Source organism: Coniosporium apollinis (assembly GCF_000281105.1).
Source record: "Coniosporium apollinis CBS 100218 chromosome Unknown supercont1.8, whole genome shotgun sequence".
Taxonomy (NCBI): domain Eukaryota; kingdom Fungi; phylum Ascomycota; class Dothideomycetes; genus Coniosporium; species Coniosporium apollinis.
In genome coordinates, this window is record NW_006913270.1 from 295210 (window position 1) to 315319 (window position 20110).

A 20110-nucleotide genomic window follows, 5' to 3' on the forward strand; every position below is an offset into this window, starting at 1 on the left:
AAGCATGTCACAATCTATCATCGAGGCCCGATTTCTGCGAATGCCGATTAGAGTTCGTAAGATCAAAACACCGCAGACAACCATAGTATCTCTCATGATGCGATTGCTCCGCCCCTTTGCCTCCGCCGACGAAGGGAAGTCAGTAAGCTCTAGCGCCAGCGAATGCAACCCATAGTTTGACCTAGGCGATGGGATCAGCAGAGTTAACTTAGCATTATCGCTGGTTATGCAAAGGCACTCATGAGGACTCGGAGCGGCTGTGAGTAGAGACCGCGGAAGAGTGTCCGCTAAACCTGTGCGAAATATCTACTTGCTCCAAGGTATACTGGCTTTTGAACAGGCGTCTCTACTGTAATGTAAGAGACCCTACTGGGCTTCAAGAGGCGCTGCAATATCCTCAAACAGTGCTGAGGCGGACGGCCGCAGCTATCGACAACCGTCTCGCTGAGGCTGCGCTAGGCGAGAGAACGGAGGCTGTCCATGTATATAGACACGGGTATCACGCTGTGCAGATATCCTACAACCCTCACTACCCCTACTCCTCCGACAGTTCGCCCAAGATCAAGCTCTGAATCACAAATTCATCGCCCACAATCTTCACTGCATTCCTGCTCTTCCTCTCTTCTTCCTCGACCTCTACTCCTCTCTTCCTCTTCTTACCCGCTGCCGCCGGCGGAGCACCCCCCAACACCTTCCTCGCCTCCTCAACCCCCTCGACATACACCCAATCCCACTCCCCCTCCCCGTGATCCAGCGCCTCCCTCGCGCCCTCCAAATCCCTAACCTTGCAAATCCGCCTCGCGCCCAAGGCATACGTCAAAAACAGATACGCCCTCCTCCTCTCCTCCTGGCGCCCCTTCCCCATAACAAGCACCACACTCCTACCGCCCAACAGCCTCTCCCTCCTCGCCACCACCTCCCGAAACCTCGCCTCTTGCGCCGGGTAGGGCGCCAAGACACGCGACCTCACAGCCCCAGCCAAAAAGTTCGACGAGCCGGCAGGAAGCAGATACGCGGCCCAGGGAAGAACAGCAGAGGCGGCGACGCAGTCGAGGAGCCAGCGGTGGTGCAGACAGGGGAGGCCGAGCGCGAGGGCCTGCATGTATTTTGCGCGGCGGGAGTGGGCGTCTGCGATCAGGGCCACGAAGCCCAGCGTTGCTGCTTGCGGGGTGAGGCGGAATGCTTCGGCGGCATCGGCGGGGCCGGCTTGCTTCGTCTTGTCTGGAGACTCGAGGGGAGTGCGCGGCTTCGCGGGCGTGAGTAAGGCGCCGCCGATCTCGAAGAGGACGTCGAAGCCTGGCTCGAGGAGGAGGCCGCCGTGGGAGGCTATTAGGGCGATGGTTGCGTCGCGGGGGGAAGGCGCGGCGTGCTTGGTGGAGTCGCGCTTGGTTGGGTCTTTTGCGGTGAAGGAGACGGCGAAGGCCATGCCGGCGAAGAGGCAGCTAGTCGTCATTGTTGTACCGAGGGATGCGTCTGAGGCGGCGCGAAGCATCGGGGGGTTGAGCATTGTCATTGTCTGCCGGCGCGAACGAGAGGTTGGCGTGCCTGGGATGGATGGTTCGGTGGTCGGGGTTTGTAGGTGGCTGCTGAGGATAGGAACTGCGGGAGTGTGGTTGTAGATGCGACTCTGGAACCGGTTCCACATCGATTGTGTCAGATAGATGTTGGTTACAGGTACCTCAACAGTCTCGTCAGCAGTTGGCGCGTTTCCACCTGCAAGGCTGTCGCGCCCCTTGGCGGCCAGAATGAGTGTTTTATGCCCGTGCTGATCGGTCAGCGGAAAGCCCTCGCTGTCTGGAGCAGCAATCTGATCCTTGAAGCCTTGAACGATGTAACTTTTCTGGCGCATTTTGCCTAGGTCCACTTTGACGAGGTCGCCAATCTGCAGGTCGAGGCTCCGCACGCCTTTCGGTTCCAGGTCAACGACTGTACCGTCGTCAAACCTGACTTTGAAGCGGAGTCCATTGGCGTGCGATATACCCACGCAGGTTGCGGGATAGAAAGACATGTTGCCACCTTTGAACAAAGCGAGGACACGATTAGGGACGATGATGTCTCCAGTGTTGCCATCCAAGGCGTTGGCGTCGTTGGAGCGGCCCTGCGCGTTGCCATGCTCAGCGCCAGCGTCAGTCTGCAGCGGAGGTAGTTCGATGCGCCCTTGCAGGTGAGCTCCTAAGCCAGTATGCGCAGACGACGCCTCACTTAACTTTGACTGGGGTGTCTCCGCGATCTCAGTTGTGGCCCCAAAGACACGCTTCGCACGGGCAACAGCACCCGCCGTCGCCTTCAGGGCAGGGCTTTGCTCATTGCCTGTCTTCCGTAGCGGTCGCGACAGCCTTCCGGGCTTCAGGATAGCCGGCGTGCGGAGAACTGCAGCTCCCCTAGCGTGGACGGCGGCAGCTGCACCTTGAGTTTCGCGCTTTTGCGTATTCGAGGGAGAGTACGGCGTTTCGGAAGGACTAGGGGCCGCTTCCGGCTTGCTCGATGGTGGTTCCGAGGGAGGCACTGGCCTAGCTAGGGTTGGTTGCCTCAAGGTGCGAGTGCTGTACACTTTTCTCCGCTTGCGTCCATGGTGGACGGGTGAAGAGCCTGACATTATCGCCTCGAACTCTTTATCCTCAGCCGTGATCAGATTCACATCCAGATCAACATCCGTAGGTTCCTCTGGCGTAGGATCCCGAGCCAGGTCTGCGAAGCGGCGGATGCCGTGCGGCTTTGGCGTGCTCTGACTGGCTCTAGTACTGTGCGTCTTGGTTGGCGAAGCTGTCAAGTGTGAACGAGCTGTTTCGAATAGAGTCGTGCTGTTGGTATTCAAAGTGTGCGGCAGGAGGTGCTCCGATCCCACCGCGGCCGAAGACGTCGCTGTCGCCGTTCTGCTACCGTGCGGTGATGCCTCCGGCGCAGGAGAGTCAAGTTCCTCTGCCGGATCGGTTTCCGGGATCGTGGTTTGTGCCACGGAATTGCTGCGATCGTTCACTTGCAGCTTGGTGACCGCGGATGTAGATGTTTGAACAGGGCTGCCATCGTCTGTCGCGCTGGCGCTCACGGACAGCTTTTGCAATCCCTTTCCCTGTTGCCGGCCTTGATATCCAACGAGATTGACCTCGTCGTCTGACACTTCCATACCCTCATCCTCCTCAACCTCTGCAGTCTGAGGTAGCAATGGAGGACTACTCGGCATACGCTCATCTGCGGCGCCTTTCAGCAGCTGATCTGAGCTGACGGGTGGTCGCGGTAAGGAGGAGGAATCGGCACCGCCTAACAACGCAGCGTTGATCTCAGCTCTCGCGGTGTCCGTCAAAGAGGCGAGCTGAGATTGAAGGATTCGGCCCTTAGCATCGAGAGCTATTGAATCAATAGCGGAAGGTGGTACTGGACATTCTTGTGCGTCGATAATTTCCGGCTGCGAATCCGCCACGGCTACCGTCTGTGTGCCTGCCGTACCACTCGCGTTCGGCTGGGGCACGTTTTCAAGAGGTGAAGCGTCGACCAGAGCGTGTCGCGGGCTACTGTTGTGGTTGTCCTGATCCGCTAATCGCTCCCGAGCCTCACTACTGCCCCGTAGAGAGGGCGACTGCGTGTCCGGTAGACTCATTTGCCGGCGCGACGAAGTCATGGGTATCTGCAGGTCTCGGTTGCGCATATCTGCAGCCTTACCGACTGTTTTAGGTGAGATTGTAAGCTCATCCGCTGAGCCGGCATCTGAGAGCCCCTCCTCCCTTAGAGTGTCAGGAGATATCTCGATGACCTCGTTTCTCCTTCGTCCTGAGCGAGCTGGCGTGACGTAGGCGCCACCGCTCGAGAGGAGGACCTTCTTCCGCATGTCCTGCTTGCCTCTTGGTGGCGCAGAGAGCTTCGCGAATTCGACGGACGTCTTCGCTACAAGCGCTTCTCGTGCTCTCTGCCGCGCGACCAGCTGCTCTGCTGCCGTCGGCTCATCACCGAAGTCATCATCTTCTTCCTCTGAGCGTAGCCTGAGCAGTTCCTCCTCTTCCTTTCTCCTTTGTGCCTCCCGTCGCTCCTGTGATTCCTTCATAGTTGTGTACGTATCCCTAGGCTCCGTCATGAATCGCGGTACGTCGCTTCTCGTCTGCTTCATCGGTGACGACATAGAAGCAGGCTCGGTGTAGGCACGTGAGACTTCACTCCGCATCGCCTTCGTAGGCGAAGACTGCACGGCCGAAGGAGACGAACGGGCGATAGCGAAGAAATTCGGCGAAGGTCGCTGAAAGACAGGGTCCGAGGTGGGCGCGTTAGGCAGTGGAGACGAAGGCGCCTGGGTGGGATTGAATGCCTGGCTCAAAGACATCGCCGCCGCTCCGGCTCCGTTTACGTTGGCGTTGGCGAAGAAGGCCGTCAAAGCTGACCCAGGCGTTCTCGTTACTGAGCTAAGAACTTCGCCCTGATGGTTTCGCTTCCTGCTGGATCTTGTAGGCGTCTCCGGCTTGCGGAACTTTGGACTTGTCGCAGAGCGCACACGATCCTGCGTTGAGGGACTGAGCTCATCGATGCTGTCCGAGGACAGCGACTCCTCCACCTCTTCATGAGCGCGGTTCTTTTCCCACTCCTCGACCAGATTCACGTATCCAGCATCGCCCGTGTGCAGTGTGACGTCCTGTCCAGTTGGTTGTGAGACCTCCCAATCATCCTCGTCGCGTGATATACGCGTGCTGGTGTACTGCTTGTAGATCTGCGAGTCCATTGGCTGTGTGTCTCCACCGGCATCGAAGCCAGCGAACGAGCGGTACAGCCGCAGCTGGCTGGAGGCCTCGTCCACCATGACGCTCGGCATCGTGGGCGCCGTACTGGAGGGCTTCAGCCGCGGCGCGTTGTAGAGAGGGTTCGCTAAGGCGCGTCGTGTGCTGTGTTCATCGCGCTCGTAGGGTGCAGTTTGATCGGGAGCGGCTGCAAGTGACTGAGGGGATAGGACTTGGAACTTAAGCGGACTGCCGGCCGAGAAATCAGGCGTCTCGTCTATGGTCGAGGGTAGGCGGGGCGTATGGCTTTGTGGCGAGGCCTGCGGAGGTATCAGATTCTGAATGTGAGAGCTCGTGGGCAGCTCTGGAGTTTCTCGATGCGCCTCTCGCACAGGCCAAAGTGCGGGATGAGGCATCCCGGCTTGACTTGACTCGCGCATCTGCAGGGAACACTCACATGCTCCATCACTCTCCGGAGGTTGCTGAACACGTCTGATTCTAGAGTCCCGTCAAGCGTATCCATGCCGGCGATTGATGGGAAGAATGAACGGAACTCAACATGTCAGGGCCGGTGGTAGGAGGTGGCAGTCACCAAGCGAGCAAGTGGAGAACGCGGTGTCGCGAGAGCAGGTGACATCAATTTACGCGCCAATCACCCAGCGGTCCATTGAGCTAGACAACTTCACCCATGGTTGTCTCAGGTACAAGTACACCTCTCTATTCAGCCAAACAGATGACTGACCGTAAAGCCCAAAGCGCAGCAGGTTGTCAATAGCATTGGGTGGTGAACACCTGCACTCAAGGATACAGAAGCAATCATATAAATTCCTTCAAGGGGGTAATTCTGCCTTGTTTAGTCGTCCCAACCCAGTATATCCATTGATATCAGTTCCTTAGTGTGGACTATCGGCTCCTCCTTCGCTTTCGATACGATTGTTCACAAGCTGAACCGTAACTCTCAGTCCAGCTCAATATCCCCATACCTCTCCGCATACATCCCCAGCGCCTTGATCGGGAATATGAACTTGTAATTCGGGTATGATATCATGCTGTCCCACAGTTAGCCTACTATCTTCCTCGATTACATCCTCTCCGAGGGTTTTAGTAACTCACCAACTCTTGTTAAAAACCCCCTCAATCCCCTCCTGCAGCCACTCTCCGTTCGCCCTCTGCCTCCCCATCACCATCCTCAGCGCCTTCCTGATCGGCTCTTGCTCCGGAAACCTGGCCTCCATAAGCGCAATGCACACCCACGCCGTCTGCACAACCTGGCTCCTCTCATGGTTACACCACTCGCCCGTCTCACAGCTCCTATACGTCTCGCCCCACCCCCCGTCCTCCATCTGACGCTCAATAAAAAACTCACACGCGCGCCTCACCCGCTCAGAACTCTCATACGTCTCCCCCACCGCCGCCAGCGCCTCCAGCGCAAACATGCCCGCGTACGTGAAGCAGATGCCCCAGGAGCCATACCACGAGCCATCGGGCCGCTGCACCCTCCTTATATAAGCGAGCGCCCTCTCAACAAAGGCATCGATATCAGCGGTGCGGTAGGTGGGGTACAGCTTCTTAAACAGCATCAGCGCCGTCACGCACGCGGTCGTGCATTCCGGGTAGTCGTACTCAACCATGATGCGGCCAAACACCTCGGCCGCGTTCAGGTACTCGAGATACTCTGACCCGCGCGTGGGTTCGTAGGACGAGCAGCCGCCGGAAGGGTTTTGCATCGTGAGGATGATGTCGATGGCGTCGTGGATGCGGTCGTCCGATACTAGCTGAGGGTACCCGGGCGTGAACTGCAGCTGCATAACCGCCTTGACGGCTTCGGACGTGCAGTCGCTGACCGTGTAGCCCTGCTCTCTCGTCGAGAAGCCCCAGGCGCCCTTTCGCGGGTGGCGGTAGCACACACTTTGGTCGACGCAGTCCTCGCGGATCTGCTGGTCCTCGAGGAACTCCAGCGCCTTGGTGAGCACGGGCCTCCAGCGTTCGTCCGCCGCGAAGCCGGGGCACGCCATCACGGCCTGGATCGCGAACGAGGTATCCCAGTTCTGCACGCCGTTGGTGCCGTTCATGAGCATGCCCTCGTCCTTGACCCAGAGGAAGTCCTCCATGCGCTCGCGGTGCCGCTTGACGCTGTAGGCGTCCGGCCCTTCCTCGATGTAGCAGGCGAGGAGATGCATGGGTCCGTTCACGGGGGCGAGGTTCGCGAAGTCGGTGTTGGCGTCTTCCATCTGCATGAGCTTCCAGGTCCAGGCTTCAGCTTTCTGCACGAGGCGGGCGCTGCGGAGGTAGGGGTTCCAGATGTTGACGAGGAGCCAGTTTATCGTGTTCAGGATCCAGGTTTTTGGGTGGTAGTTGTCGCGGGGGCTGATGCTGTTGCGGTGGGCGGCGAAGTCTATGCTGCTGTGTGGTTGCGTGAAGAGCTCATCGCGAAGGGAGCGGGTCAGGGGATCTAGAGGGTGGGAGAAGCGGCGCGACCAGACGAAGCTCATGGGGAGGAAGACGGCGCGCATGTGGATCCACCAGCGCCAGGGGGCTATGGGGACCCAGTCTGGTAGTAGCCTGTAGCGTCTTTATATCAGCCTGTCTTCATGTCTCCCACGCTCGGTCCCTAACCAGTGTGTTCTGCCACAACCTCGATCAATGACAAGTGACATACCACAGCTCCGGCGGTACCGGATTGACAATCTCCCACTCACACACCCCCAACACACTCAACCAAAACTTCGCCCAATGCGGCCCATTGACCGCGCCTCCCAGCTCATGTAACAGCGCCCTCGCTCTTACCATCCTAGGATCCTCAGCATCTGCCCCTAGCAGCCGACACACGACGTAGTTCATCGCGGTGCCGAACACGCTGCTCTCGCCCTCAATGTGCAGCCCCCAGCCTCCATCCTCTGCATTCTGCCGCGCGAAGAGGTAGTTCTTGATCTCAGTTGCATAGGCGGGCGGGATCGGGGTCTGCGTGACGTACCAGGCGATGACGAGGCCGGGGAGGAGGAAGAGCGGGCCGCCGTATTCGCAGGCCCAGTTGCCTGGGGGCAGTTGGAGGGCGGAGAAGAAGGTTAGGGCGTTGTGGGCGGAGGCGAGGGGGGTTTTGGGGGGTTGGAGGTTGGGGAGACCCTAGTGTGGCTGTAACTTAGTTGGTGTGTCCTTTTTAAGCAATGTAGGAGAGGGGAGAGGGAAGATTTACAGTGGGGAGGCCTAGGTGGTACTTGTCCGCTGTGCTCTGCGGCCACTGCTCTACTTCCTCGTCGGTTTGGAGGTAGTGCCAGGTCTGACGTCCCCGCTCGTCCAGGAGTCTCCAGCGGGCGTAATCAGTCTTTTCCTCGTGGATCTCGGACACTGTTACTGAGCCATTGGCTTTTTCATTGTGAATGGTGCCGTTGGAGAGCTTAGTGGCTTCTGTTCGCGCCATCACTTCTCCTGGGCTGGGTTCCGAGCACGTCAAACGAATGTAAGGTCTACGCAATAATTCTATACCTGGTGTTGCGCCTTTTTGAGTCGCTGTATATGTTTTTCTATGAAGCCCAACAACCCCAACTTTTAATCGACCGAAGCTTGGCAGGGACCATCTGCAGGAACAAGCAGGGTTACGTAGCGATAGGATCTCACAACAGTCACGCAGTTGCAAATTCTATCACACAGCCAGCCAAAGGAGACGAAATATCAATGATCAAGACGGCGCTCTCAATCGTTAGAACTCTAGAACGCTCTATCATCTGGAATTAATAGCTATTAAACTTATGCTCTAGAGGCACAAAGCCTCCCGTGTCTGCATGGACAGTGACCGGAAGTTATCGCCAACCTCATGACCGCCTCTCAATCCGCTTTCTGCAACGTGACATCTCTAATCCTAACCCACTCGTCTGTTCGATCGGGGAGGCGCCAACCTCTCAGTGGATTCTCGTAAGGATACCAGTCGCCAATCCAGTTGTACGCCACTGGCGCCTCGAATCCCGCATGCGGCTCGTGGCCCAGACCTGATACCTCACAAGTCCGGACAGTAGGTGGTAACGCATCGACTATTGTCTGCCATGTGACTCCGGCAGTGCCTAGATAGATGGCCTTAAGAGAGACTGTTGTGAGGCTAGGCTGGACCTTGAGAAAGCTGATGAGCGAGATGCCGGAAATGATCAGCGAGGTTATGGAGAATGAGATCAAACGGGGAAAGACGAGCGGATCGTTGTTCAGAACGTTGTCGAGTGTGTGGACGCCACGCTGTGGAAGCCACGGATGGCGCTCCCCGAAGTTCAAGGCGAGGTGCTGGAGCGTTTGCTGAGCAGCCTCTAAGAGCTTGACAAGCTTGGCGGATGGTGCTGCGTCGTCGAGGAAGAGTTCAGTCTTACTGCATGACAATGTCAACCTGGTGAGGCTTTGAAACGTATGCTTGGCAGCGGCGGAATCATTGACTTGTGAGAGCACAAGGTTGTGAATGTACAGATCCTCGATGTGGCGACCAGCGTAGTATAGACCTTCGGCCAGAATTTCGAACATGTTCCATGTGAACGAGGTGTCAGACTCTTGCTCCTGGCCGGCCCACCATTGCTCATCCATGTCTGCGCTGAATTTATGTCAGTTATGAGAATATCCCTTTGAGTCTTGGAATCTACATACCTCTCAACCTGCAATCCCATAAACTTCCCAAATTTCCACGAGTCGACTTCGATCTTCTCCAGAGCGTCCATCTTTCCCACAAGCAACCTCATGGACTCTTTGACTTTTTCTCTGTTGGCATGCTGTGCCGCTCTAGCTTCTTCCCAGACCTTTTCCGCTGCTCCAATCAGGGAAGTTTCTCTTTCGAGTCGCTGCTGCCGATACCCCCAGATACGCCTCTCTGCCATGTTCATGAATATCCCCTCGGGGTCCTCTTCCGATGCGTCGTCATCACCTTCCCAGTCCGCGCCATCTATGGGCTCCTCCATCTCCTGTTTCAGATATTTGCGATAGTCATCCCAGAAACCTGGAACCGTGAGTGTAATGCATATAAGAGACGAAGAGGGACCAACCTTCTCGATAGAACGCTGGTGAGAATTCCAATATCTTCACGAAATGTGCTAGAGACAGCACTTCCTCGACTACCTCATCCAACTTCGCGTACTCGACTTTTTTGGATAGACCAAGCGGGTTTGGGATGTCGGAGTATTTGTGAACCCAAAAGGAGCAGTCCTGCTTCCTGGTACCAGTCAAATGCAGGATGGTGCCGAAGACGAAAGGCTTCACGACGTTTGCATAGTATCTGTTCGTGAGGCGCAGGGCCAACAAGTCCGGCCGCGATAAATGGGACAGAATTTGCAGTTCCAGCTCTTTGGGTAGATCCTCCATCGTCATGTTGGTGGAGAGGGAAATGATGGGAGAGTGAGGTGTCTGTAGCACTGAGGATGTGCCTGGGAGCCCCCTTACCGCCTCTGCACTCATGTTAGTCTCTTCACGAGAGTTTCAGCCAAGCATGCTGCCTACATGCCTGAACCACGTGGTACTCCTCCATGTCCACGCCCACACCTAAATCCGTGATTTCAAACACCCTGAAGAGTTTCGACGGGTGCTTGACCTTGCCTGTTAGGCGTGTTTTCGCAGTGTAACCCCGTCATCAGCGCGACAAAGGTCGCCAGGCTCCGAAATCATCACGATCTCTCACCATCGTTATGTACACGAGGCTCCTCACCGTGACCGCTCCGCCTCCAGTTATGCCTGTACCAAGCTCACAAAGTTCATAAGCGTCTCTTTTCGCCTGCGACACTGATCTAGCTGCGTTATCTCGTCTGACGAAGACGATTCAGATTGACGCTTGACACATTGGGCTTGCCAATTGGTGATCCATGGTTGGCATCTAACGATTCTATCACCAGCGCCCTGCCCGTGAGCGCTCTATCCCCGCCAAGACCCGACAATTTTCCGCTCCGCCGTCCCTGAATCCCAAACACCAAGCACCAGCAGCAGCAAAGCAGCAGTGATAGAGTAAACCTCCGCCAGCAAGCCGTTCTCCACGGCCACAGCCCACGATGCGCGTCCTCCAGCTCCTATCCAGCCTCCTGGCCTACCTAACCCTCGCCTCCGCAACCGCCCTCACCTACAAGCTCGCCGCGAACGAGAAGTCCTGCTTCTTCACCAATGTGCAGCAGAAGGGCGCCAAGGTTGCGTTTTACTTTGCTGTAGGTGCCCCGAACCTTCGTCCCTCTATGCCTACACCTCAGCCCGGAGCAGTAGGAGAGTAGGAGAGCAAGAGGGGGGAGTGAGACAAGTGAGCTGAGAAACGGTATAACAGGTCCAATCCGGCGGCTCCTTCGACGTCGGCTTCTCGGTCGTCGGCCCCAACGAGAGGATCATCATGGACGGCACCAAGGAGCGCCAGGGCGACTTCGTCTTCACGGCCAACGACGTGGGCGAGTATCGGTTCTGCTTCGACAACGAGATGAGCACGTTTGCGGAGAAGATGGTGGATTTCGAGGTTGCCGTAAGGCCTCCCCCTTCCCTCACTGCACACCGTCAAAAAACCACCCACAGGATCACATTGGGGAAGGAAGGGGGCAAAGGGGTGGGCACTCGTTGCTCTCGCCGCCCATAACCCACAATCGCCGAGCATCATGGATGGACAACCCTAACACGCACCCCAGGTCGAAAACGAATCCCGCGCCCAGCTCCCCAGCAAGCAAGGCACCTCGCCCGAACAAACCACAGTGCTCGAAGAGTCGATCCTCAAGCTCTCCGCCCAGCTCTCCACCATCAACCGGAACCAGAAGTACTTCCGGACGCGCGAGAACCGCAACTTCAGCACCGTGCGGAGCACCGAGCGGCGCATCTTCAACTTCAGCGTCATCGAGGGCGTCATGATGGTCAGCATGGCCGGGCTGCAGGTGTTTATCGTGAGGTTCTTTTTCCAGGGGGCCAGGAAAGGTGAGTGCGAAATCTGGGAGGGTTGAGTAGGGGGGAAGGAAGGGGATGTGCTGACGGAGTGTGTAGGGTATGTGTGAGCGAGACCGGGAGGGCTGGGGTCCGGTGGGCTGAGGATAGCCGTTTCCGAGCGTGTTGGGTTTTGGTCGAGGGAACTGCGGTGGCGGCTCTATGCTCGCTGGACTCTCGAATTGAGGTTCGTATCCCGCGTGTCTGTGGCCTATTGCATCTACAACGTGGTGGGGCCGGCACCTGGCATCCTGTGGCCCCCCCGCCGCGGTATTCGAAGGGGAAAGCTGAAAGATGCGGCGCCGATGGCAAAGGGGGCGTTTGGAGGAACGGCAGCTGGGCAGCAAATCTCACAGTCATACCTCTACAGAATCCTATCTCCGAAATGCCTTGCCCTCTAATGTATATCTATCACTCCCCCCCTTCCTCCTAATTAAGTCCGCCCAAAATCTCCCACCAACTCCCTATCCCACCCCCCCTATTTCCTAAACTCCCCATCCACCTCCTCGTAGTTATCCAAAAACCCCTCAAACATCTTCACCCCCAGCCCCGGGTCTTCACTCCCCGTCGTCGCCCTAATAGAATGCATACTCAGCTGCGGGATCCCCGCATCCACGGCCCTGACCCCGGTGGCCGCACTCAGCATCGGCCCCACCGTGCCCCCACTGCGACTATCATTCCGGATCTGAAAGACCTGCAGCCGCTGGCCCGCCCTATCCGCGCATCTTTGCAGAACCGCCGTACTCACCGCATCCGTCGTCATGTGGCCATTACTGTCGGCCGCGACGACGAGGCCCGTGTTGAGGCGCGGGGAGTGCTGGGGCAGGTAGGCGGGCAGGAAGTTGGGGTTCACGGCGTGGGTGACGTCTGCGGAGAGGAGGAAGGAGTTTGCGAAGGTGCGGGATGTGAGGGTTGGGGTGCAGGGGGTGAAGGCGTCGATGATGCGCGAGATTGTCGAGGGGAGCAGGTTTCCGCGGGCGCCTTGGCGCAGGCCGGAGCCGATTTCTTCGTCGTCGAAGAGGGCGACGAGTTTGATGATTGAGGAGGATGAGGTCGAGGTGGAGGTCGAGGTGGAGGTGCTGTTCAGCAGCGCCTGGATCGCAGCCCACGAGCACAGCTTATCGTCAATGCGGCCCGCGAAGATGAACTCCTTGCCCAGCCCTCCGAGCGTAGCGGGCTGCGTGTCGAAGAGCTCGAGCTCCCAGTTCACGATGGAGCCGTGGTCGCTTATCCCCAGCTCGCCCGCAATGGCCTTGACGAGGCGCTCCGGCTGCGTGGAGGCGAAGGCGCCGGCGCCGCCGAGCAGGGAGGGTTTGCTCGCGGCGTCGATGGCCGCGTTGCCGTAGCCGGAGATGTCGCTGTTGTCAAGGCCGATGATGGGCACCATCTGCGTCTCCGGGTTGAAGGGCCCGTTGGCTGCGGCGCCGAAGTGGGGCGCGAGTGTCGGGATGCGTGCGATGGGCCAGTCGAGCTTGACGAGCTTGGTGACGATTTTGCCGGAGCTCTCTTTTACGAGAACGCGCCCGCCGATGCCGAGGTCACGGTCCCACCATGTGCTGTTGAGCGCGCCGGCGTAGGGCGCGACGCCGAGCTGCACGTAGCCGGCTTTGGTGTCCAGCTTGGGAATCGGCTTCAGCTTCGCGGTCAGAGCGTCGATGTGGCCGGCGAGCATGGCGGCGCCGTTGCCGGGCTCGTACTTGTCGCCTATCGCGAAGGCGATTAGGCTGCTGCCGTTTCGCTCGAGGTAGTACTTTCCGCCCTTCTTCAGGTCCCACGCATCGCGCTCTGAAAGCTTGGAGTAGCCGTGCTTCTCTAGGTTCTTGGCGATAGTATCAACGGCATGGAAGACGGTGGGGTTGTTAGTTAGGAATTCGCAGAAGGGCTTGGCGTAGTCGATGGGTTTGCGTTCAGACTCGATCTTTACCGGCTCGGCCTGGACCTTTGCGGGCTCCATCTTGATCTTTGGCGGCTTTGGCGGGACCTGGGGCGGCGCCCACCCAATCCGTGGTGGGGCGTAATGTGGAAAGATACGGGCGTAGTCCCCGCGGTCTACGCGTGTCCCGAAAGGCTTGAAGTCTGTCGATGCTGATGACGGCTGCACGCCGTCGAGCGGGTCGAGTCGAGGCGGCAAGTAGTCTGGCTGGCGGGAGGGCAGAGTGGTGCTGAAGCCTGGAAGGTAGTTCAGCGGAGGAAATGCGGGATTGAGGTAGGTGGAAGAATCGAAGGGGCGCAGGGGATGCAGGGTGTTCGCCGCCGGAATTGCCGTGTCATGGACAGTGGGATGGTCGAAAGTGATACAACGTGTGCTTGGCTCAAAGGCTGAAGTATCCACAAGGTCCTTGCCGTATGTACTAGGTTGCCCGAAAGACACTTCCCGCGGCTGCTCCCAACCGCTCTGGTGTCCTCCGTTAGGCTGCTGGCGTATTGGCAGAATTCTGGCAGTATCGACCTTCGTGCCCTGTTTGCGTAACTCGCCCGCAGTCGCTGGCAGCTCTTCGTGCGGGCGGCTTGCCGGTTGCTCACCCTTCCCTAAAGAAGGCTGTCCCAAGTTCATCGTGGAGGCGGCCTTGCGGAGGCTGGGGTCGTAGACGTTCTTCGTCATAGTAGGGCACTGCGGGAGTGCTGGGACGAAGGCAAGCGAGATTTAGGCCACGGGCTGGGTTGGTATCGAGGAGTCGAGGACAGCTGGCAGTGGTGGAGGAGCTGTGATGCTGTGATGCTGCGATGCTGCGATGCTGTGATACTGTGGTGTTGTGGTTCAGGCAGCTGATGATGCATGGATGCCCTGTCTGGGAAGCTCCGTCGGCGGCAGGGCGGCCGCGCCGAGCCAGGGGCCCGTGTGCTCCAGGGGTCAGCCCTGCGCCGAACTGCAACCATCGAATCGGTGGGGTGGAGGGGGAGTGGAGGGGGGTGGAAGCAGGCCAGCAGTAACACGTCACCACGGGAGTTTGGTGGGCAATCTGGGAATTGCGGTTGGTTCACATAAGATGGGAAAGAGCGCGTCAGACCATCTCGTAGTCTTCTGTTGAGCTTCCGAGCCGCATAACCACCTGTTTGCACACACACACACGTCTACATCCCACATTCCCTCGGAAAGGCCCTCGATTTTGAGAAACTGATTGAAACAATGGCACCCACTCCCTCCACCACGCCTAGCAAAACCACCAACACCACGCCCAAGGTGCCCGCCTCGTCAGCCGCCAGCCCGGGCAAGGAGGAGATCAAAGACCGTCTCAACCGGCAAGAGAACCGCACCAAAGCCGTGTAAGAAGAAGAAGGAGCTTCCCTCTCCCACAAGTCGGAAAAACGATCTGCAGCCCCTGACGAACGGTGCGCAACAGCAACACCAACAACATCGCCCGCGTCACCAACAGCCAGCTCACCTCCGCAGACGAGAAGCTGCAGCCGCTCTACAGCCTGAAGACGAACCGGCCGCTCGACAACTTCCCGCCGACTGCTAAAAACATCTCGAGACTGAGTGGTGCGTCCCCTGCTGGCTCGGCCCCAGATGGATGGCATGTTGGCTGATCATGCTGCAGATATTCAGCTGGATGCGATGCTCTCGGGTTTAGAGGCGGACCGGACGGGCAGCAAGGAACAGAAGGTTGAGAGGCTGAGGATGCATCTTGGCTTGAAGCCGAATCCGCCCTGAGCGAGTTGTGGGGTGGAGAGCTGCGGATGTATAAACGCTGGGGATTAGAGCGAAGATAGGGCAGCATGTAGGGACAGTTGGTATCAATACATGGAAACTCCAGACGCGATACGGCAGTACATAGGTTCGGAGAGACAATGATCCATTACTATTTAATGCTAGCTGATGCTTTGACGCTTCGCGGTGACGACGGAATGATGGGGTAGTCTTTTGGGTATGCGTGTTCTACATGCTGAAGGGGTGACAAAAGCTGCAACAAACAACTTCCTCATCCGACTAGACGTACAAGGGGCATGGTTGGAGGTGTGGGAGGGGACCTGCACCGAACAAATAGCGAAACCGAAAGTACCCATGCTTATGCGCGTGAAACTGATGCACTGAAGTGGAAGAAAGCGTGTCGTGAGGTCGCCGTGGAATCGGTCACTGGCCGTTTGGGATGTTAGAATCTCTCGCTGGAGGTAATGGCTGGCCATCCTCGTCATCGTCGTCCAGGTCTTCCGGATGGCTGGTTACCGATCAGCGTAAACGCGTATAACACAGCGGGATGATGGGACATACCCTAAGAGGTTCTTCACGTTCCTCATCTCGTAATGCTTCCTCCGCATCTCCTCAAACTTCCTATGCTTCTCCCTCTCCTCTGCCGTCATATCCTCCTCCTCGCCATGGTGTGTACCAATATCGGTCATGTCCTCTTCCACAACGACCCTCTTCTCGCTATCCGGCGTGTGTTCTCCCCTCTGCTGCCCCAGCTCCGGCTCACCAATGTCGATGTCTGGGATTTCGTCTTCCCGCGTCGGCTTCTTCTGCGGCTTCGCCTTGTCCAGCTCGTCCACCATCAACTCGTCCGCGTTCAGCGCACTCATCTCCTCCTCGTCTTCGGTCGGATCGTACTGCCTGGCGTACGGCGTCTTGGGCTCCGTGATCTTCATCGTGCTGTCCCGCTGCTGCTCGGTGAGGTAGAGATTCGCTTCGTCCCACTTCAGCCTCGGGCTGTTCTCGTCGGCGAACGAGCCCTGGAGCGGGATGCCAGATTGACGGCGTGATGGTGGACCGCGGGGATTAGAGGATGACCGGCGATGGCCGGGACCAGCGTTCGCTTGGGTGTTTTGCAGAGTGATTTCCTTCTCGGACATCTCGCGGTTGAGCTCAGGTCGTTCGGCAGAGGACACGGGTTGGAGAGGGGCTGGACCTGATGGGCTGAGTGGCGTTATCCCGGCTTGTGAGTTTGACCGCTGGTAGGAGTTGGAGTTCTTTAGAATGCCTGCGTCTGTCAGTTCTCGCTATCACGCGACTGGCTCGGGACGGTTGGTTTACCTCGCGGTCGTTGCTGCGCAGGCGGAGGCGAGTGCTGCCCACTTGGAGATTGCTGCGTCATCTTGAAGGATGTGAAGGCGGTTGGATATGTGGGATGCGTTCGTGTCTGGAGACGAGGCTGAACGCTCGCAGGCACGCGGGGTGGATTTACGTTTGTAGCTTGACGGCTGGCGAACGGTGGTGACTAGTTGGAAACTGATGCGGTTCGAACACAGCTGGAGATGCGGAGCGCTTCTCGTGAGTTGGAGCGAGGCAAGTCAGATGCTCGGGGCTGGGGCTGGGGCTGGGGCTGGTGTATGTAATTGAAGGTGGTGGGGTGTTGCAGATCGGCGTGTGATGAGTGGAACTGGTGGAGGGCAGGCGGTTTGCCGAATTGAGCGAGGGACAGCAGTGACGTACAGACGTCCACGTGTTCACGAGATTCAACATCGCTAAACGCGGATATCGATGTGCTTACTTTAGTCTTAAGAGGTAGATAGCTTCCTATCTGTGTACGGAGCATGTTCAACAGCAGTGCATCAGGCTTGGTCATTCTGCAGGTACTTTTTAGGTACATATCTAGCATGACGATTGGAACCCTTAGGGTGCGACACTCAGTCCGCGATACTGACTTCGGACAGCCATTCTTCCCAATCTAAGGCTTCGTGCGCTGCATGATCGTACACAATAGAGAGGGATCGCACCTCAGCCTCTGATAGCATCTTCAGCCATGACAATGCAGCGCCAGGTAGCTCGCCGAAGATCAGAACCAGTTCTATTAACACGGCTTGACGACTGTTTGCTGAGCTCTAACAGGTCCGCTAGGTAGCATCGTGCAGGTTTGCCAGAGTCCCCCTGGTTGCGTGCTGCTACTATGCCGTGTTAGCATATGCTTGTGATCTCGCATGCAAACACCGCTTCCATCAAGGCGTTCAGTAGTCAGACTTTGCCTTTTCACCTCATGCTCAACCAGCGTCATGCCAAAGCATGGATGTAGTACGCGGCTGAGCTTACAGTCGGTTTACCAGAGCTCTAATGGTTCTTCATGGAATGAGGTTGTCTGAGAAAACAGGAGAACAACTGACCACAGCGCACCCCCGAGCGTCTATTCTCCTGACGGAGACTACCACATAAGGACGTAGCCCTGACTGAAGCATCCCAGCTCTTGAGGCGATTGATATTGGTCCTGGAGAAGTCGACGTCCCCGGAGTGCTTACAATTTCAGGATGTATCCGTTGTACTCAACTACGGGGAAACGCAGGCTGCTTCCTCCTTCATCATGGCAGGTCACATGCTTTGCCCAAGGCTACTATCAAGTGCCAGGCAGTGGTTATACGAAGATATGTCCCTTCTTTCAGGTCGTCACCGCATCATGGAAGCCGCGCAGTGGGACCCTCGTGATGACGGTTTTAAAGAGGGTTGAACGTATTCTCGACGCACACATCGGAACCGCCAGCTGAGTGGGAGCAAACTTGTCAAGCCGACGATGATTTGAGTTGGTGGTCTTGGATTCAAGAAGAAGAGAAGTCAGACGTTGCTGCGTAAAATAATGTTGTTAGCGTCGAAACTGGTGCCAAGCGAGCTAAGGTACTAATTCGCCAATCGCCTCAAGCTGCTCTTCCCCGGCGGGCGACTTTGAACCTCGAAACAACCATCACCGTAGCAAAAACTCTCTTACAAACACCGCCTTCTACTGCAACCTCCTGACGACCGATACTTCGCATCCGATACCCGTGCCATCTCACACCTTTATCCTGCGCTTAGATACCCATTACTGCCCAGAACATTTTACTCCCATCCGTACCCAATTCTGAATCCGCTTGTTCAAGGTCCGGCGCAAAACACGTTCAAGCTTGTATAATATCTGTACCAGCTCTTTAACGAGATCGGAATACGCAAATGGATAGAGACAGCCAGAACCTATGGACTCGCCGTTCGAAGTAGTTTCCCCCACTGTGCAAACCTTCTCCCAAGTACGCCGACTGCAGGTGCTAATTGCTCATCAGCTCCAGCAAGCTCTCCGTTTCCACCCCCCATACCGACCGCAACGATAGCAAGAACGATCATCCTGCGCGCACTTTTTCGAGCTCCAAGCGCTTTGGTGGCGCCGATTCGTCACACGGGAAAACAAATCCTCTCAACGCCATCTCCCCCTTAACCACCAACAACACCTTGTCACCAATATCTGGGGGCTCCACGGCCTTTGGCCTCGGCACCGGCGCATTTGCGTCATTTGGCACGAAGACACCCAAGACTCCCGGCACAGCGTTCGACTTTGGCAAATCTGCGGGAGCTGCATCTCCGTCCACACCCAGCGAAAAGCGGGACAAAAGAGCAAGCGGAGGCTCTGCCGCACCGGCTCGGACTGCAGCGCAGACGACTTCGGAGGAAAGCACAACGTCTAGCGCATCTTCTGCAGGACTGGACGCGCCATGGCCTCTAAAATACACTTGGATCGTCTACTATAGGCCGCCCACATCCAAGAACTCGGACTATGAGCAGTCGATACAGCCCAAGTGCAAGATGGCTACTGCGCAAGACTTCTGGAAAGTCTATGCGCATCTTACCCGCCCTTCCTCTTTGCCTACCGTCTCCGACTACCATTTCTTTAAGGAAGGTATTCGCCCCGTTTGGGAGGACGAGGAGAACAAGAAGGGCGGCAAGTGGATCTTGAGGCTGAAGAAAGGTGTGGCGGATCGGTACTGGGAGAATTTGGTGCTGGCCATGATCGGCGACCAATTCGCCGAGGCTGGAGAGGAGGTCTGCGGTGCGGTCGTGAGTGTTCGGAGTGGTGAAGATGTCATCAGCATCTGGACTAAAAATAACGGTGGCCGAAACGTCAAGATTCGGTATGTCCGGCTCGAGCTGGTATTCGACTGTTTACTGATCAGTATACTAGCGAAACTATCAAGCGTGAACTGTCGCTTCCACCGGATACTATCATCGTTTGGAAGAGCCACGACGACAGCATAGCTCAGCGAACCGCATTTGACCAGGCTCGTCAGGAGAAGACGACTCATCATGGTTCGGACAAGCGTCGTAGCACACTCAATGCTGACGACTCGAATCCGGCCAGGGAGAAGAGCAATGCTACTTGAGGCGACGAGCAAACATAACAAAACTTGGCTAGGGTCATGCTGCGTGACTAGAAGCACAGCATGTCGGCTGAACGGAGTCCCTATTCCTGTATTGCATGGCCTTGACATGATTTCAGCGACTTACGTTAGCGGGTCCAGGTTCCATTCTGGCATTCTTGGCATTGCATGTGCGAGGTTGGGGAGTTGTCTATGGCCGCTCTGTACTCGGAGGCTATCGGTCAAGGGGGCTGCGATTTTATTGGCTCATATCATCGCTCTTCTGCCTTTTGTAAGAGTACAGTGTCTTGCTGATGGCTTCGATTTATGAGAGGACTCCTGGTGATGCCATTCTTTAACAGCTGTAAACAATGAAAACATAGCGTCGCACGATGAAAGATTACGAGCCATAGACTTCGAAGAGCCTTGAAAGGTCTTGAACTGCGTGAGCGGTGTTGAATCCCCTGTGCGCTTTGTTCTGCAGAACTGCACCT

The 20110-nt window shown here is 57.0% G+C and overlaps 8 protein-coding genes across 8 annotated transcripts; 3 read left to right on the forward strand and 5 right to left on the reverse strand.

Annotated features, from left to right (window-relative positions):
- Nucleotides 1-535: 535 nt before the first annotated feature.
- W97_02237 (uncharacterized protein) lies at nt 536-5113 on the reverse strand (the record flags this gene model as incomplete). Its single annotated transcript, XM_007780138.1, has 1 exon — nt 536-5113. The coding sequence occupies one exon, from the start codon at nt 5111-5113 to the stop codon at nt 536-538; it is 4578 nt and encodes a 1525-aa protein (XP_007778328.1).
- A 542-nt stretch (nt 5114-5655) lies between these two features.
- On the reverse strand, nt 5656-8115 carry W97_02238 (lanosterol synthase; the record flags this gene model as incomplete). Its single annotated transcript, XM_007780139.1, has 4 exons — nt 5656-5746; nt 5811-7259; nt 7357-7820; nt 7891-8115. The coding sequence occupies 4 exons, from the start codon at nt 8113-8115 to the stop codon at nt 5656-5658; spliced, it is 2229 nt and encodes a 742-aa protein (XP_007778329.1).
- A 404-nt stretch (nt 8116-8519) lies between these two features.
- On the reverse strand, nt 8520-10028 carry W97_02239 (uncharacterized protein; the record flags this gene model as incomplete). Its single annotated transcript, XM_007780140.1, has 3 exons — nt 8520-9261; nt 9315-9660; nt 9707-10028. The coding sequence occupies 3 exons, from the start codon at nt 10026-10028 to the stop codon at nt 8520-8522; spliced, it is 1410 nt and encodes a 469-aa protein (XP_007778330.1).
- Nucleotides 10029-10699: 671 nt separating this feature from the next.
- W97_02240 (uncharacterized protein) lies at nt 10700-11617 on the forward strand (the record flags this gene model as incomplete). The annotated part of the gene is made up of 3 exons (XM_007780141.1): nt 10700-10849; nt 10963-11151; nt 11312-11617. The coding sequence occupies 3 exons, from the start codon at nt 10700-10702 to the stop codon at nt 11615-11617; spliced, it is 645 nt and encodes a 214-aa protein (XP_007778331.1).
- Nucleotides 11618-12075: 458 nt separating this feature from the next.
- On the reverse strand, nt 12076-14199 carry W97_02241 (uncharacterized protein; the record flags this gene model as incomplete). The annotated part of the gene is made up of 1 exon (XM_007780142.1): nt 12076-14199. The coding sequence occupies one exon, from the start codon at nt 14197-14199 to the stop codon at nt 12076-12078; it is 2124 nt and encodes a 707-aa protein (XP_007778332.1).
- Nucleotides 14200-14724: 525 nt separating this feature from the next.
- Nucleotides 14725-15249, forward strand: W97_02242 (uncharacterized protein; the record flags this gene model as incomplete). The annotated part of the gene is made up of 3 exons (XM_007780143.1): nt 14725-14861; nt 14939-15078; nt 15137-15249. The coding sequence occupies 3 exons, from the start codon at nt 14725-14727 to the stop codon at nt 15247-15249; spliced, it is 390 nt and encodes a 129-aa protein (XP_007778333.1).
- A 420-nt stretch (nt 15250-15669) lies between these two features.
- On the reverse strand, nt 15670-16624 carry W97_02243 (uncharacterized protein; the record flags this gene model as incomplete). Its single annotated transcript, XM_007780144.1, has 3 exons — nt 15670-15754; nt 15808-16510; nt 16564-16624. 3 exons carry the CDS (start codon nt 16622-16624, stop codon nt 15670-15672), a joined length of 849 nt encoding a protein of 282 aa, XP_007778334.1.
- Nucleotides 16625-18441: 1817 nt separating this feature from the next.
- Nucleotides 18442-19640, forward strand: W97_02244 (uncharacterized protein; the record flags this gene model as incomplete). Its single annotated transcript, XM_007780145.1, has 3 exons — nt 18442-18482; nt 18549-19391; nt 19442-19640. 3 exons carry the CDS (start codon nt 18442-18444, stop codon nt 19638-19640), a joined length of 1083 nt encoding a protein of 360 aa, XP_007778335.1.
- Between the last annotated feature and the right edge of the window lie 470 nt (nt 19641-20110).